General features: G+C 42.2%; 1 protein-coding gene across 2 annotated transcripts in view; it reads left to right on the top strand.

Annotated features, from left to right (window-relative positions):
* The first annotated feature begins 812 nt into the window (after positions 1–812).
* PDE8B (phosphodiesterase 8B) overlaps positions 813–16,656 on the top strand; it is a 228,602-nt gene continuing 212,758 nt past the window's right edge. The window contains exon 1 of one of the 2 annotated variants that reach the window (XM_019728158.3): positions 813–1,052. In XM_019728158.3, coding sequence (XP_019583717.1) covers positions 1,017–1,052 — 36 coding nt within the window. In that variant the 5' untranslated portion in view covers positions 813–1,016. The remainder of the gene's footprint in view (positions 1,053–16,656) is intronic. The other variant, XM_019728159.3, reaches the window with a different exon arrangement.

The following is a 16,656-nucleotide window of genomic DNA, read 5'->3' on the forward strand; positions in this document are numbered from 1 at the left end:
TCTCCTCAGCCTCTCTGGGTGAGAAAGTCAGCAGGAAAAGATTGCTGTTGTTGATCTTGGTTTTTGGCTGGACTGACTGTGGGAAGCTGTGAAAGGAAAGGCTTTTGCAAATGCTCTAGGTCTATATTAGAAACCCCTCCCCCCTACAGGAGACAGGTATGGGGCAGGTGTGATAATAACCAGGAGAAAGATGCCTGGTTTATTTGCAGCTGAGGCATTTAACTAGCTACAATTTATTACTTTTTGAAAGAGCCGGAAAGCTTCATATTACCTGCCCAACCTTTGATTCCAGCTCCCTAAACTGAATAGGAGGGGGGACAAGAAGGGTAGCAGCACCTTTGGTTTGACTCACATTTGACTCACAATAGTAAATTGTCCAGACAATTAAGACTGAGGGATAACACACACACGTTGTTTATGTATTCATTTGAATACAAAAGTTCTCTACTTTGAGTAAGAACAACCTTTGTTATATATCACATATATTTATAATGACTGTCTCTGACTTTAGAATCTCTTTGAAATAATAGTGTATATGAATTTGAGTTGAGGGATGAGGAAAATCTGATCCTTCAGTGTTTTCTTGGTGGTTTAAGCACAAGGACAGGAGAAAGGAGAATGGTGGGACCGGTGAGCAGGCAGCCCCCAAATCCCGAGTACCGAGAAAGGCGCCAGGATCAGCAGTTCCAGCAAGACTCGGATTCCCCTCAGGGTGAGAGAGGCGCTGCAGGGAGCAGAGTAGCTAGGGGAGGTGGGGGCCTTAGTAGGGCTCAAAGTTGGGGCTCTGCATACTGGGAGGGGCGTTAGGACCCAGGCACCCGCCGGCCTCGGGACGTGCCTCCAGAGTGAAGGCGCAAAGAGGCTCAGGCTGCCAGCCAGAGTCCCTCGGATCCACTAGACCCTTCACGTGTTCACCGGGCCCGGGGTGCGGGGTGCAGTAGCCCTGTGCCCTCTGTGTCGGGCTGTGGCGTGGAACACCGGCACCTCCGGGGCGCCCAGCTGCCGCTGCCGCCAGCATGGACCCGCCGCGCTGCTGGCCGAGCACCCGCCAGGTGAGCGTCCCCGGGTCTGCATGTCTGAGGGCAGTCCCCTTCCAGCTGGGCACCTGGGCACGGGTGCGAGCTGAGCAGGGTGCCCAGGGGGCCTAATAAGCTCAGAGCTGTCCCTGGGCCCCCTTTCAGGCACCCCTACTGCTGGGGAGAGTTTATATTTTCTTTTTGCCACGAGTCTCTGGGTGTCCCGGTGCCCAACTCCCTTCTTCTATTCCAGAAGGCAAGTACAAGTGTCTGGTGTAATCACCCGGCTTAAAATTCCAAATCATAACAATCGCCCACCCCCAGCCGCCGTGCGCGTAGGTACGGTGCCGCACTGCTGCCGCGGCGCTTTCCCAGGCGTTAGCCCAGCGACTGCGAGGACCGGCCGGCTCTGCTGGCTCCTGTTGCGCCCCGAGTTCCCACGCTCTCTGCGCCACCGCGGTGCCCCTGCTTTCCTCCCCGTGCTTCCAGTGGCTGCGTAGCTGCCTCCTCTCCCGGGAAGCGAACCGCCGCCAGCTGCAGAATGGGGCGAGGAGGGATGTATTCCCTCACAGAAAGCCTCAGTGCCCACACACACTTAAAGTGCTCGTGACCGTGTGATTCTGCGACTCACTCCCACCCGCACGTGCAGCTCCTGGGACAACGCTCGCTGTGCAGACCGAGTGTGAGCCTCATGTGGGTGAGATGGAACGTGGGTGCAGAGAAGAGTCTCATGCCTTGGGTCATAGGAAAGTGCTTACGAGAGATGTCTGTGGTGCAAGCGCTGCCACTGTGAACTTGGGGCCGGTCTCCTGGGCGGCAGGAGGTAGCCTGAAGTGCACTTAGTTACCAGGATCAAATAGACGCGGTCCCCTGGACTGTTGCGGGAGGTGAGGCTTGCACCACCCTTTATAAAGGCTCGGCTAGGTGTCCTCAGTCTCCAGTAGGCTTCTCTGTATGGTCTCTAGACTAGAGTCGCTTCCACTTCAATCTGATACCAATTTATCGTCTTCAGGTTGCCAACTCCAGAAAAATGTCACTGACGAGTTGCTATGGGGGAACTTCAAGTCGCTAGGGCTGCAAGACCCCCGCTGTAGAACAGTGGGTATCTATCTGCCCCCTACCCCCTCTCTTCCCCGGGCCCCTACCCTCAAACTTTGCAGGCGGCCGTCAGGTCAGGGCGCTGGGGGGCGTGCCTGCTCTGACAGTAACAGACGCTCTGAGCAGCACCTGAAGTTAAACACGTCGTGCTGACCTAGAAGAGAGACTTCGTCTAAACCGTATGCTGAGAGACAATCAACAAAAATATTTACACAGGGCCCGCGGGGGTAGGTGAGGGCCAGAGGACTCTCCCTCTAGGATTTTGTAGTCTGTTGGCTGGCATTGCCAGTTCTGCTTGACTGCCCCTCTGACCTTGAACGAGCTACTTTAACTTTGCTCAGTTTTCCAAGAAGCAAAAACTGGAAGAATGATACTTCACCAGTAGTGGAAAGAACATGCATTGGGAAGCCAGTTCCAGCCCTAATTGCACCACTCACCAGCTGTGAAACTTTGGGCAAGCCACACAACCTGTCTGGGCGTCCGCTGCAACAAAAGGTTCAAAAAGAACCTTTAATGCTGAGGTCTACTGTAGCAGTAATTTGCCAAGCTTAGATAGCCTGTGATTGCTCACTACTTCTGCATAGTCTGGATTGTACTAGTTCCACAGCGCATCCATGGACTGAAGAGACACTGGATCAGAACTGTGGGTGAATTGAACTTTAATTCCAGTCTGTTTACAGAGCTCCACAAATCTTTCAGGCTTAAGGTCTGTGGAAATAAGCCTGGCTGGTTTAGTTAATACTCAGAATGCACTGGGAAGGACCTCAAATAGGAAGTCCTGTTTAAGTTAGAGTGCGGTTACATAAAAGGTTCTTTCTGTGCCTGTGAAATACCCTTGCCGTACCCACCCTGTTAGAGAAATGAGTAGAATTCATCCCTCAGTAGAAGAGGGTCGAGTGTGCTGCAAACCTCATGGAGGCACCTTAGGGTATACCTGATAAACATTTTATTTACATGGGAACGACTCCGTTAATATTAACTTCTCCGAAAGACAGTTTATCAGTTCGGAAATGAAATAAGAAAATTATCTTTAGAAGATTTACAATTAGGAATATTGCAATGCCTAATATTGCTAGCGTTTATGGGGGGTAAGCACTGCTTAAAAAAAAGACAACATTGCTTTTTTATTTAATTTCAGGGAGGGAAATAAACAGGATGATTTATTTTGTTTTATTACTGGATAATTTGTTAAAAGAGATTTTTTTAAAAAGCAGAAGTAAATATAACACAAACTACAAGAAACCTTCTTTCTTCAGGTTCTAGAGATGAATATCACCCTTTTTACCATAACGGTGAATATATCTATTAAGTACTTATAATATGTCAAGCATCGTTCTATGCACTTTATGTACATAGCCTCATGTAATCCTATTCGCACTTTCTGAAGGAAGTACTATTATTTCTTTCCATTTTACAGGTGAGGGAACTGAGAGGCTTCTTGCCTGAGATCACATAGCTGGTAGGTGGTAGAGCTGGACCAGCTACTTGGGTTTATTTATAACGATCAAAGCAATATGCAAGAGCGAGGAGCACGGGAGGGCAAAAAGTGCCTACTAAGTGTCAGTGCACGTAGGTTAATAAATCTTCCATGAGTGGTAATTTTCTTTTTCTATTTATCCTCTTGCTTTTAGCAACATGACTTGGGTATCCTTTCACGTGAGCAAAGAGATTGACCTCTTTCTTTTTAACACTGTAGACTTGACTGCAGATGGATAAACCATAATTTATTTAACTAATTCCCTGTGAATGAGCAATTGTATTATTTCTAAATTTTCACAATCACATTATATAGTGTTGGCATAGTGGATTTTATATATTCTGCACGCCTGTTCAGATATTCCTGGTGGATCATTTCCTAGGGGAATTGCTATGTGAAAGAGCATGGTCACTATCTGATATGTACTTTTTAGTAACTACGGCCAACTTGCCTTCACAAAAAGAAATGCAATTTCTGGTTTGAGCTGCAGTTCTTCTGCTGACATGTTTTTGGTCTTTTGGTAAATCAGTGAATCGGAATGGGTCTCAGGTGTGTGAACCAGGGGTGGCAGGACTTGTGGGGTGTCAAGGTCTTTTCTGCAAAGATGTAAAGAAAAGAGGTTGAACAAATGAAATTTTCAACATTTGATCATTTTTTACCTTCAAAAACAGAAATTTAATATGGTTTCACCTAATGGCACATGAACTCCTAAAATGTATGTTTTGGGTACCCTGGTTTTTCTGAGTTAGATTTGTACGTGAGATGAGGCTAGGTTATGCTGCAGTCACATATTAATCGTGAAACCTCAGTGGCTTATTAAAAAAAGACAAGTTTCTCACTCACATTATATGTCCAAAGCATGTTAGCAGAATTCCATGCTCCACGAAAGTTACTCAGAGAGGCAGGCTGACAAAAGCTCTGCCACCTTGTAACTATACCTCCTGGAACATGTAGTGTCCGTGGTCCTATGGCAAGGAAGGTGAGGGAGACTGTGGATAGTTAACACCTTCTCTTGTTACCAGGAACAGATTCTTAGTATCGTCGCAGGAAAGAGTTTAAGGACACACCAAATAAGTCATACAAACGAAGCCAGGTAAGCAGTGGATTTATTAAAAGAAAAGAAAAAAAATAGTACTCTCTCAAAATGGCATGAGGGTGGGCAGGCCCAGAAGAAGAGCAACTGCTCCAAAGAACAAAGAAGCTTAGGATTTTATTCAAATAAGGGCATGAAATAGTCAAGATTTAGGGGTGGTGGTTTAGGAGTTCCCAGGCGGGTCCTTGCTGTCCCTCGCTGAGCACTCCTTCCAGTGGGAAGGTGGGATTCCCTTGTTTTTTATGTGGCTCTTGTTGGAACTATCATGGTGACACAGGGATGGAGACTTTTCCCTGCAATGTTAATAGTTGGAATCCATTACAGTTAGCTGTAGCTGCACCTTTTCTTAAGAATGACCTCATTTCCTCCTTTCTTTGTTTCCCCGCACTTCCTCCTTCCCTTCCTCCCCCCTCACTCCCTGCATCCCTATTCTTTCCACCTACGGGAACACTCTTAAATGCCTTAGTTCAGGAATGAAACTTATTTTAAATTTATAGTCCTTTGCTCATAACTGGTTACATGGACTTCACTCCAATGTATAGAAACTAGGAAATGTGGTTTTCTGTGTCTAGAAAGAGGAAATGGTATGGTAAATACATAGTATTGTGTATTAGTGTGCTAGGGCTGCCATGACAAAGTACGATAGATGGAGTGGCGTACACAACAAAAATTTACTTCCTCATTGTTCTGGAGCCTGAAAGTCCAAGATCAAGGTGTCAGCAGGGTTGGTTCCTTTGAGGGCCTTTCTCCTTGGCCTGTCGATGGCCATTGTAGGGGAGGAAAAATAAATTTCCCTTGACCCTTTTAGATTGTTGGCTGAGATCTCTTGTAATAAAAGACAGATTAACAGGAGAAAAAATAATTTGATGTTGTACAGGAGCCTCACAAATATACAAGACTCAAAAGGCAGCCAGACAATTCAGGCTTAAATACGGTGTTTCCCCGAAAATAAGACCTTGCTGGACAATCAGCTCTAATGTGTCTTTTGGAGCCATAATTAATATAAGACCCAGTATTATATTATATTATATTATATTATATTATATTATATTATATTATATTATATTATATTATATTATATTATATTATAGTGTATTATACCCGGTCTTATTTTATTATAAGTATAGTAACTATAAGTAAACTATAAGTTTACTATACTTATAGTAAAATAAGACCGGGTCTTATATTAATTTTGATTGTCCGGCTAGGTCTTATTTTCGGGGAAACATGGTAGCATCCTGAGATAAAGGATAGGGTCTGGGGGAAGGTGAGAAGAGCAAATGTTTGGTAAACAAAGGTTGCTCTGCCATGCAAATAAGTATCTCAGATGAATAAGTGATCTCTGGTAATAGCTTTCTTCCTGGTACAGGCCCCTTTTCTAATGTAAATTTCCCTTACAAAAGGAGTAACTTCTGTTTGCAGAGCTTCTCTTGTGTCTGCAGTTTCTTAAAAAATGATCAGCTTAAAATAATCCTGTGCCAGAGAGGTATATTTTGGGGTGGCACAATCTGCTCCCCTTCACTGTCTTCTCCTTGGGTCTTCACATGGTCTCCCTTCTGTGTGTCCTAATCTCTTCTTATAAAGGTGCCAGTCATGCTGGACTAGGACCCACCCTAATGACCTTATTTAATGTTAATCACCTCTTTTAAGGCCCTATCTCCAAATACAGTTACATTCTGAGGTCCTAGCATGTCAACCTATGAATTGGGGAGGACACAATTCAGCCCATAACACATTGTCTCTGTCAGATGGCACATGCTGAGGCGTAGTCACCCTGTTCTTATTTGAGGAGGCAAGTGGATTTCTGAAGCCACATTATGGAGTCATCTCCCTCTTCACATCACATCCCTTCCATTGACTAACAAAAGTGTTGTTTTCTGAGTTCCCTGGGTGTTATTTAAACATCGGGTTCCCTGGGCCCAATGTTACTATTTACATCAAGTAACCTTTTATTAATGGCACTGAATCTAATGTGAGACAGAGTAGCTGAAGGTGAGAGATGGTGAGCATGGTGATTAAGAGCATCAACTCCAAAGCGGACTGCCTGAGTTCTAATCCCAGCTCCACCATTTACCAGCATAAGAACCTGTAGAGAGTTTTTATAAGAGTTTATGTGAGCCAAACTGACGACATATGCTGGGGAGCAAGATTTCAAATGCTCCACAGAATAAGTTTGCAGCTTCTTTCATACGTTTGAAATTAAAGAGGGAAAGTAAGGAAGATCAGATGGAGGTGAGAGAAAGCAAAGTGGGGATTGGATTACAGGATAGTTAACAAGATTACGTGCTCTTGAGGGTGGTTACCTAGATGCACAGAAACAATGGACAGGGCTTATTTAAGGTCAAGATAAACCTTATACTAAAAAGTTATATGCCTGGGGTGTGACTACCCACCATGACCTGCCCAGGCAGGAATTTGTGATCACATCACCCCGTACAACACCTTTTTTTATCCACACCAGCAATGTTTCCTAATTTGTAATATGGAACAGTAATACCTCACTGGGTTATTGCGCTAATTAAATGAGATAATGTAGGCAAAGTACTTGATAGACACTAGGGCATCAAAAATGGTGGCTGTTATTATTCGCAGCTTCAGAAGCTCATGGAACCCTTCAGGCCAGTGTGCTTGCCCCAGACACAGACAACCCAAAGGCTCTGGAACTCCTACGGCTTCTATGGCATGCCTGGGAGGCATGTATGCCTTGTATGATAGTAATTGCATGACCACTTTAAAACTCCAACAGCTCACACACATCAAAGCCACAGGTTCACAATTAGATTTTACGGCTGAAAAGAAACACGAAAGAGTGTCCGCTTAAATAGTCCCTTAAAATTATCATCCCCACTTCAGTTGAGGCAACTAGGGTTGGCAATTAACGTAATTTGTAACAGCAACATTTCTGTTTTTTTTCTGAGATGTACACTTTCCATTGCAATGCCCCTGGAATCAGGATGTGTTTTGCAGTCAATGGCACCTGAGGGTTAGGCCTGGAACCTTTTCCCATTAACCTGCCTGGGAAGATGACCTCAGACTTACCTTCTTACAGCATCTTTTCCTTGGAAACATAAGGAGTTAAGATAAGTGTGGATTGCTCTATACCTGGGGTGGATTATCAATCTTGATTATTGTGAAACTCTAGATTCCTGGGACTGGGAGAGCTTGGAACTGTCATGTGGCCTTGGGGCCTGCAGGACTGGAGCAATAGGAAAGCAAGGGAGTGTCTTCTCTCAGTCAGGTGAACCATACACCTCGCCCCCAGTAACGATGCATCCCTCATGCTAGACCTTTGTATGAGACAGCAGGTACTGTGCATGCTGTATTTCCTGTCCTGTTTCCTACTAGAAAGCTGAGTAGTGCCACATTAAGCTCAAAAGTGCCTTGGGACTTGCTTACCAGTCTGAATCTGTGACCACTGCTGCTGGTGGGACAGCATCTTATAAATTGCTCTAGGCCAGGCAGTGGTTGTAATGTACTTGTCATTGCCTGTGAATGAGTCGGCTGAGTTGTAGCTTTTTGTGTTTTCAACAAATTTGATATTTTAGTCGAGGTAGGTGCATTGTTGATAATACATGTGATGAGTTTAACTGCTGATTAAGATGACTTCAAACAGTTTACACTGTGATGTGGCATCGAAACCAAACATTATTGTTCACACGGCTTTCACAGAGAGACAAGGAACTAGAGCATGGGGTATAAACTCGATATTGATAAAGCAAATATTTGTCATTGGAAGCGTGATGCAATTTCAGTTTTGTTTTGTTTGTCTTTTTGCAAAGTAGCAGCCAAGTGCTTTTAATAAAGAAAATGCACCCAGCAGTGTATAAAGCCAGAGTCATGTTTCGTTAGGAGATATGTGCAAAAGGATTACGCATCTCATGTCAACTATTTGAAGGCAGGAGAAATTACCTAATCCCTCAGTATACATGAAAAAGTTCAAAGCTGTGGGAGGTTAGTGGGACCAATTCTTGAATCTCACAGGACTGTCACTAGGCCACTGTGTCATAGTTTAATGGGCAGCATTTTTTTCTTAGTGGTATGTAAATGGTGGTATTTTGTATTATCAGTGGCGTTTTAGATTTGAGGAAAAATGGCAAAAGTGGTGAAGAGGGGACTGGAAGCCAGGTCTCCTGTCTCTCAAGCCATGTACTGTCCCCGGCTTATGAGAAGGGACACATCCTCTGACCCAGGTGTTGTCTGACCCCGGCTTCCAGATTGGTGACATAGGTCACTTGCATGACCCAGAGAATGCATGCCTCTTTAGGAGTGAGGAGCCTAGGCTGCAAAATTTAAGGAGGCCCTCAAGTGTAAGGTCAGCATCTGAGAGTGAATGCCTCCTTAAATTTTGTGGCCTACCTGACTTGCTTGCCTTACCCAACTCCCATCCCTGGTTTTGATCTTTGAGTTTTTGAAATTTTCCTAGATGACTAAGAAAATTAAACTGAGATATAAGTGGATGACAAAGCAGTCATCTAACACACATGACCAGCCAACGTCCTCCACTGTAAATATGACTCCTCCTGAGTGAGCTCTGGGGAGAGCATTAGTAATAAAATGGTCGGGGCATTGCTAAGTAAGTGACCTCATCCCCTCCAACTATTTTCTAGTTCCATTTAGTATTGTTAAAAAGAAAGCTCAAGACAATCTTCCTTGCAATGGAATGGAATATACAGAGGAAAATTAAATTCCTCAGGTAGCTTTCATCAAACCTCCTCTGTTTAGAAAACTGCACAAAGGGTCTTCTTAGTAACTTAAGAGTGCTTTAGCCGGTTGAGGAGTTCTAGATCCTGTCCTCGCTTGTGATGGAGTGATATTAGCAAGATTGCGATAAAAATTATTATCAAAGGTTTTACTAGGAGCATATTTGTCAGCCCACTGAAGAGCATTTCTGCCTGAAGAACACCATTTTGCAATACACATTTTCATGTCTCAAAGGGAAGAACTCAATTTTATCCCAGAATAGCATTCTGTAGCATTTTCAGAGGGACAGTGGCCACTAAAGTATTCTCACCATCTGTCTTTTATTGAGCAGCCTTTTCTGTTTAAGGGAGGGCATTTCAGATCTTTTAATACAGCATGCACCGGCGTTCTCAACAGCTCTCACTCATGTGTGGGAATAAATTCTGTCAGAAAGGCCATAGCTTACCCAGATCCGGTGGCTGCAGGGGTTGTACAAGAGGAAGATAAGCAGGAAGGTGGAGAAGATAGTGGAAGGAGTAGAGGGGAGGACTCCTTGGAGGAAGGGAAAAGCACTGTGTCGTAAATCTTCTGCATCACAGCACATAGAGGACAATGGCAGTGTTGTCTGGGACAGTGGAGTCAGTGGACAAAACTCTGTCTGCTCCAGGCCCTGGGTGGCCTGAGAGCTGAGAGAATCAATACCTTGTCATGCTGTAGCAGTTTGGTCAGTACATTGGGGAGGAAGCCCTGATAGAAAGCATGGCCTTCCAAGGAGGGAGGGAAGAAGAGGGAGGGGAAAAGCCCAGAAACTACTGTGCTATCCATCTCCACCTACCTCAAACACGCCCATGGCCTCTTGCCTTGGCCCAGGTATGGCTGGCCTTCTGGTTCTTTCCAAGCCCTGCCTTCAGGGGCATATACACGGTCTGCAGGACTTTCCTCTGTCTCTGTCCACACAAGATCTGGAGGTCAGTGAGAGCTGTGAGCAGCGGAGGAGGATGCAGGCGGCCGAAGATGGTTGCTTCTCTCCTCTGACTTCTCATCTGTAGAAGGAGCAGGTTTCCATGGTTCATGCAACAAGTAATTACTGAGTATCCAACATGTGCCAGACAGTTTCTCTCCTTTGGGGGCTTACCTTCTGGTGTGGGAAGATAGTAACGAATGAAAGAGAGAAAGCAAGAAAGTCAGATGGCGTTATGTGCCAGGGAGAAGATAAAGCAGGAAAAGGGTGTGGTAAGGACTCCCCAGGATAGGATGGGGAATGTGGCTTTATTAAATAGGGTGGTCTTTAGAAGGCCTCCCTGGAAAGGTCACATTTGAGCCGAGGCCTGAAGGAAGTGAGGAATGAGCCAGATGGATAGTTGGGAAGTGCATTCGAAGTAGGAGAAATAGTAGGTGCAAAGGCTCTGAAGCAGTGTGTCCAAAGGCAATGTGTCCAGGGCGCAGCGAGGAGGTCAGTGTGGCAGGAGAGCGTGAGCAAAGGGAGAGCAGTAGAAACTGAGGTCGGAAAGAATGGAGAACCAGCCTGCTGAGAGCCTTGTCGTCGGCTAAAAGACTGAGCCAGATGGGAGTGATAGAATCTGACTGAAGTCGTAGGAGGATCACCCTGGCTGCTACATTGATGAGAGCCTAAGGGGAGCCAGAGTGAAGCCATGGTCAAAATAAAGGCCCACCTCCTCCTGGAAGCTTTTCCTCATAACCAACCTTTGAGTGGCCCCAAAATAGTTTTAAAGGAGAAAGGTGGTTTGTTAGCTAAAAATTATTGCTCTAAAGAAAGGAACTGTAAGTTGTGGAAAGATGAGAACCTGTGGAATCATTGGTTGCAGAAATTTATCTGATAAATAAGATGATAGAGAGAAAAAGAGAGAGAAGCCCATGTTTCATGGTTTTGGTGCCAGTGCCAGGTGAGGCTCAACCAAAAGCCAAGAGAAAGCAATTCTTTCCCTAATATCTGATCCAACGCACAATTGGGGTGTTATGGAGGTCCTCTTGTGATCTTCCTTTCACTTGGCCCAGAGGATGTCTGTCTAGTCTCAGTGATTGTTTTCACAGGTCTAAAAATTGCGTTCTATTATCACTTTGGGTCTCACCTACGAACTGGCTGTCTGATCTGTTGGCCAAGACCTTCTACAGAATTAAAACACCAGCTGGTTTCTCAATACATATTCTAGAAGAGCTTTAGTTGGTTAGAGATTAAAATAGGCCCAAGAATAATAGGATTAGTAAGAAATAATGACTTTATTATTTTCTTGCGCTTGATGCTCAGGTGTGTTAGTCTGCTTGGGCTGCCATAACAGGCTTAAATCACAGGTCCTTATTTTCTCACAGTTCCAAAGGCTGGAAGCCCAACATCAGGGTTAGTTATTCGAGGCTACTTTTCATGCCTTTAGTGGCTGCCTTCTCACTATGTCCTCACATGGCCTTGTTTTTCGGTGCATTCATGGAGAGCTCTGTGCTGTCGCTTCCTCTTCTTATAAGGGACACTAGTCCTGTTGCATTAGGGCTCCACCCTTGTAACCTCTTTTAATCTCAATTACCTCCCTAAAGGCCCTATCTCCAAATACAGTCGCATAGGGGGTTAAGACTTCAGCCTTTTAATTTGGAGGGGCACACTTCAGTCCATAAAAAACAGGCAAGGGCTGGCCCGATGGCTCAGGTGGTTAGAGCTCCATGTTCCTAACTCCAAAGGCTGCCAGTTTGATTCCCAATGGGCCAGTGGGCTCTCAACCACAAGGTTGCCAGTTCAATTCCTTGAGCCCCGCAAGGGATGGTGGGCTCCGCCCCCTGTAACTAAGATTGAACACGGCATCTTGAGCTGAGCTGCCGCTGAGCTCCCAGATGGCTCAGTTGGTTGGAGCGCATCCTCTCAACCACAAAGGTTGCCAGTTCGACTCCCGCAAGGGATGGTGGGCTGCGCCCCCTGCAACTAGCTATGGCAACTGGACCAAGAGCTGAGCTGCGCCCTCCACAACTAAGACTGAAAGGACAACAACTTGAAGCTGAATGGCACCCTCCACAACCAGGATTGAAGGGACAACAACTTGACTTGGAAAAAGTCCTGGAAGTGCACACTGTTCCCCAATAAAGTCCTGTTCCCCTTCCCCAATAAAATCTTTAAAAACAACAACAACAAAAAACAAACAAACAAAAAAACAGGCAAATGCTGCAAGGGCTTTTTAAAAAAAATAACTTTACCGAGGTGTAATTTATATATAATAAAATATACACCTTGAAAGTATTTGACGGGTTTTGACAAAGTATGTAATCATATAATATGCCCATATAATCACTGCCATAATCTAGATATAGACGAATCTTGTCATCTTGTCCCTTCTGCTCCTTCCCAGTCAATTCGCAACCCCTACCATAGACTCAAGTAGCCACTCATCTTTTTATTGCAGTAGAATGGGTTTGTCTTTTTAAAAAGAGTTTCATATCACTGAAATCATATGTGTAGCCTTTTGTGTCTGTCTTCTTTCACTCAGTGTAGTGATTTTGAGATTCATCCATATTGCTGTGTGTATCAGTAGTTTGTCACATTTTATCATTGTTAGTCCATTTTATGGATGGGCCATAATTTGTTTATTTATTCACCTGGTAATGAGTGTTTGGGTTGTTTCCAGTTTTGGGCTGTTATTTTAAAAGCTGTTATGGACGAACCTTTGGGCATATGTTTTCATTTTTCTTGGGTGAGTGCCGAGAAGTGAAATTTCATGGTTGTATGGAAGTATATACTTAATAAGACACCGTCAGACTGTTTTCCAAAAGTGGTTGTACCAATTTACATTCCCATCAGCATGTATGAGAGTTCCAGTTGCTTTATATCCTTGTTACCATTTGGTATTGTCAGTCTTTTGCATTTTAGCCATTTTAATGGATATATAGTGTTATCAGATTATGGTTTTATTTACATTTCACTGATGACTAATGCTAAGTTGTTTTTTTTCATGCTTACTGGCCATTTTAATGTCTTATATTGTGAAGTGTCTGTTCCAAATGTTTTGCCCAATTTTTTTTTATTGTTAGTTTCAGGTGTACAAAACAACGTAATAGTTAGACATTTATACCCCTCACAAAGTGATAATCCCCTCCCCCAATCTACTACCCCTCTGACATCGTATACAGCTGTTACAATTCCATTGACTATTCCTTATGCTGTACTCCACCTCCTGTAAATATATACATAAAATTATAGTTGTCGTTCATTATTATTCAGCTTCAGCTTCAGGTGTACAGTGCAGTGGTCAGGCATCTACACCATCCTTGAAGTGGTCTCCCTAATGAGACAAGTGCCCATTTTGCACCCTACAAAATCTTCAGAACATTATTGATTATATCCCCCAAACTGTCTTTCGTATCCGCATGGGATATTGTGGCTACTAATTTGTGCTTTCTAATCCCCTCACCTTCTCCCTCATCCGCACTCCCCTCCCAGCTAGCAACCCTCAGTTTTTCTCTATATCCCTGGGACTATTTCTGTTTAGTTTGCTCATTTATTCTGTTTTTTAGATTCCACATATAAGTGAGATCATATGGTATTTGTCTTTCTCCATCTGACTTATTTCACTTAGCTCAATGCTCTCTAGACCCATCCATATTGTTGCAAATGGTAAGATTTCATTGTTTTTCATGGCTGAGTAATACTCCATTGTATAAATGCCCAATTTTTAATTGTTACTGGTTTTCTGATTATTTACTATAAGAATTCTTTATATATTCTCGATACAAGCCTTTGAATATATATTCCTTCCAGTCTGTGATATGCCTTTTAATTTTCTTAGAATTATCTTTAAATGAGCAGTTGTACAATTTTGATGAATTTCAATTCATCAAGTTGTTTTTATATTTATGGTTCATGCATTTTACATTCTTTCTAAGAAATCTTTGCCTACCTAAAGTTTGTAAAGATTTTCTCCTAAGTTTACTTCTAGAAGTGTTTTAGTTTTAGCTTCTTTAGTTCTGTGATATCTTTCAAGTTAATATTCGTGTATGGTGCAAGGTAACGGCTGAGGGTTATTTGTTTTATTTTTGGATATGGTTATCCAGTGGTCCCACCACCACTGGTTGAAAAGATTATAATTTCTCCATTGAATTATCTTGGCACTTTAATTGAAAATTAATTGATCCTAAAAACATGAGTCCAAATATGGACACTATTCTGTTCTATTGATCTATTTGTTTATCCTTATGGCAGTATCACTCTGTCTTGATTACTATAACTTTATATTAAATTTTAAAGTTAAGTATTGTTTATCTTCCAATTTTGTTCTTTGTTTTTCAAAATTCGTGTAACTCTTCTAGGTCCTTTGCATTTCTACACACATTTTAAAATTATTTTTCCAATTTCTACAAAAATTAAATGAATAAATAAAGCAAATCCTGCTGTGGTTTAGGTTGGAATTGTATTGAATCTATAGATTAATGAGGGAGATTGACAACTCAGCAATATTGAATTTTCTGATACAAAAACATATATCTGTATCTATTTATTTAGGATTTCTTAACTTCTCTCAGTAGTGTTTTATAGCTTTCAGTGTGGTGATCTAGAGAGAAATTTTTATGCTTTTTAATATCATTGTAAATTTTAATTTGCAATTCATTGTTAGTATATAGACTACAATTAATTTTTGTTTATTGACATGTAGCTATGATTTTGCTAAATTCACCTATTAGTTTCTACCAGCTGTTTTTGTAGAGTCTTTCAGATTTTCTATGCACAATTATGTTTTTTGTGAATAAACAAAGTTCTACTTCTTCCTTTTCAGTTTGAGTATCTTTTGCTAGTACAATTATGGTGACAGTGCCCATCTGTGCTTTGTTCCTGATCTTAGGGGAAAAGCATTTAATCTTGCACCTTTAAGTTTGATGCTTGCTGTAAGTTTGATGCTTTTTCATAGATGCTTTTTATCAGATTGAAAAAGTTCCTTTCCACAACTGATTTATTGAGAATTCTTGTCATGAATAGGTAGTAAATTTGTCCAATGCTTTTCTTACATCTGTGGAGATCATGGTATGATTTTTTCCTTTATTCTGTTAAAGTGGTGGACTATGTTAACTCTTTTTTTAATTGTGGTAGATACACATGACATAAAATTCACTGTTTTACCCATTTTAAAGTATATAATTTAGTGGTAATAAGTACGAGTATGTTTAAAATGTTGTGCAACCACCACTACTGTCTTGTGCCAGAACATTTTTATCACTTGAAAAGGAAATCCTGTGGCCATTAGACAGTCACTCCCCATTCACCCTTTCCTCGGCCTCTGGCAACCACTAATCTGCTTTATGTCTCTGGATTTGCCTGTTCTGGATATTTCATATAAATAGAACCATAGTATGTGGCCTTTGTGTTTGGCTTCTGTCAACTTAGATTAATGTTTTCAAGGTTCATCCATGTTGTATCACGTAGGAGTACTTCTTTTTTTTATGGCCAAGTAATATTCAATCATATAGATATACCACATTTTATTTATCCATTCATCTGTTAGTGAAAATTTGTGCTGTTGCCTCCTTTTGGCTATTGTAAATAGTGCTGCTTTGAACGTGCATGTAGAAGTTTTTGAACATCTGTTATCAATTCTCTTGGGTGTATATACCTAGGAGTAGAATTTCTGAGTCATATGGTAACTCTATAACTTTTTGAGGAACCACCAAACTGTTTTTCATAGAGGTTTTACCATTTTACATTCCCATAGCAACAATTTATAAGGGTTCCAGTTTCTCCATATCCTTGCTAACTCTTATTTTCCTTTTTTGTTTTTTTAAGTTATAGCTATCCTAGTGGGTGTGAAGTGTCATCTCACTGAGGTTTTGAATCGCATTTCCCTAATATGCTTGTTGGTCATTCGTTTATTTTCTTTGGAGAAAAGTCTGTTCAAGTCCTTGTGCCCCTTTTTTGATTGGGTTGTTTGCCTTTTTGTAACTAAGTTGTAAGAGTTCTTTATATATATTTTAGGTAGTCAACCCTTATCAGGTACATGATTTTGTGGATTGTCTTTTCACTCTTTTGATTCAAGTGCCCTTTGATGTACAAAAGTTTTAATTTTGATGAAGTCCAATTTATTTTTCTTTGGCTGCTTGTGCTTTTGGTGTGACATTTAAGAAACCATTGCCAATTCCAAAGTCATGAAATTTGCCCGTGTTTTCTTTTAAGAGTTTTATAACTTTAGCTTCTAAATTTAAGTCTTTGACCCATTTTTAGTTAGTTTTTATAAACGATGTGTGAGGAAAGAGGCCATCTTCATTCTTTTGCCCATTGATTGGCTTTCAAATGTGAAACTAACTTTGCATTC

The sequence above is a fragment of the Rhinolophus sinicus genome, chromosome 3, assembly GCF_057876585.1.
Source record: "Rhinolophus sinicus isolate RSI-liver-muscle chromosome 3, RSI-T2T, whole genome shotgun sequence".
Lineage (NCBI taxonomy): Eukaryota > Metazoa > Chordata > Mammalia > Chiroptera > Rhinolophidae > Rhinolophus > Rhinolophus sinicus.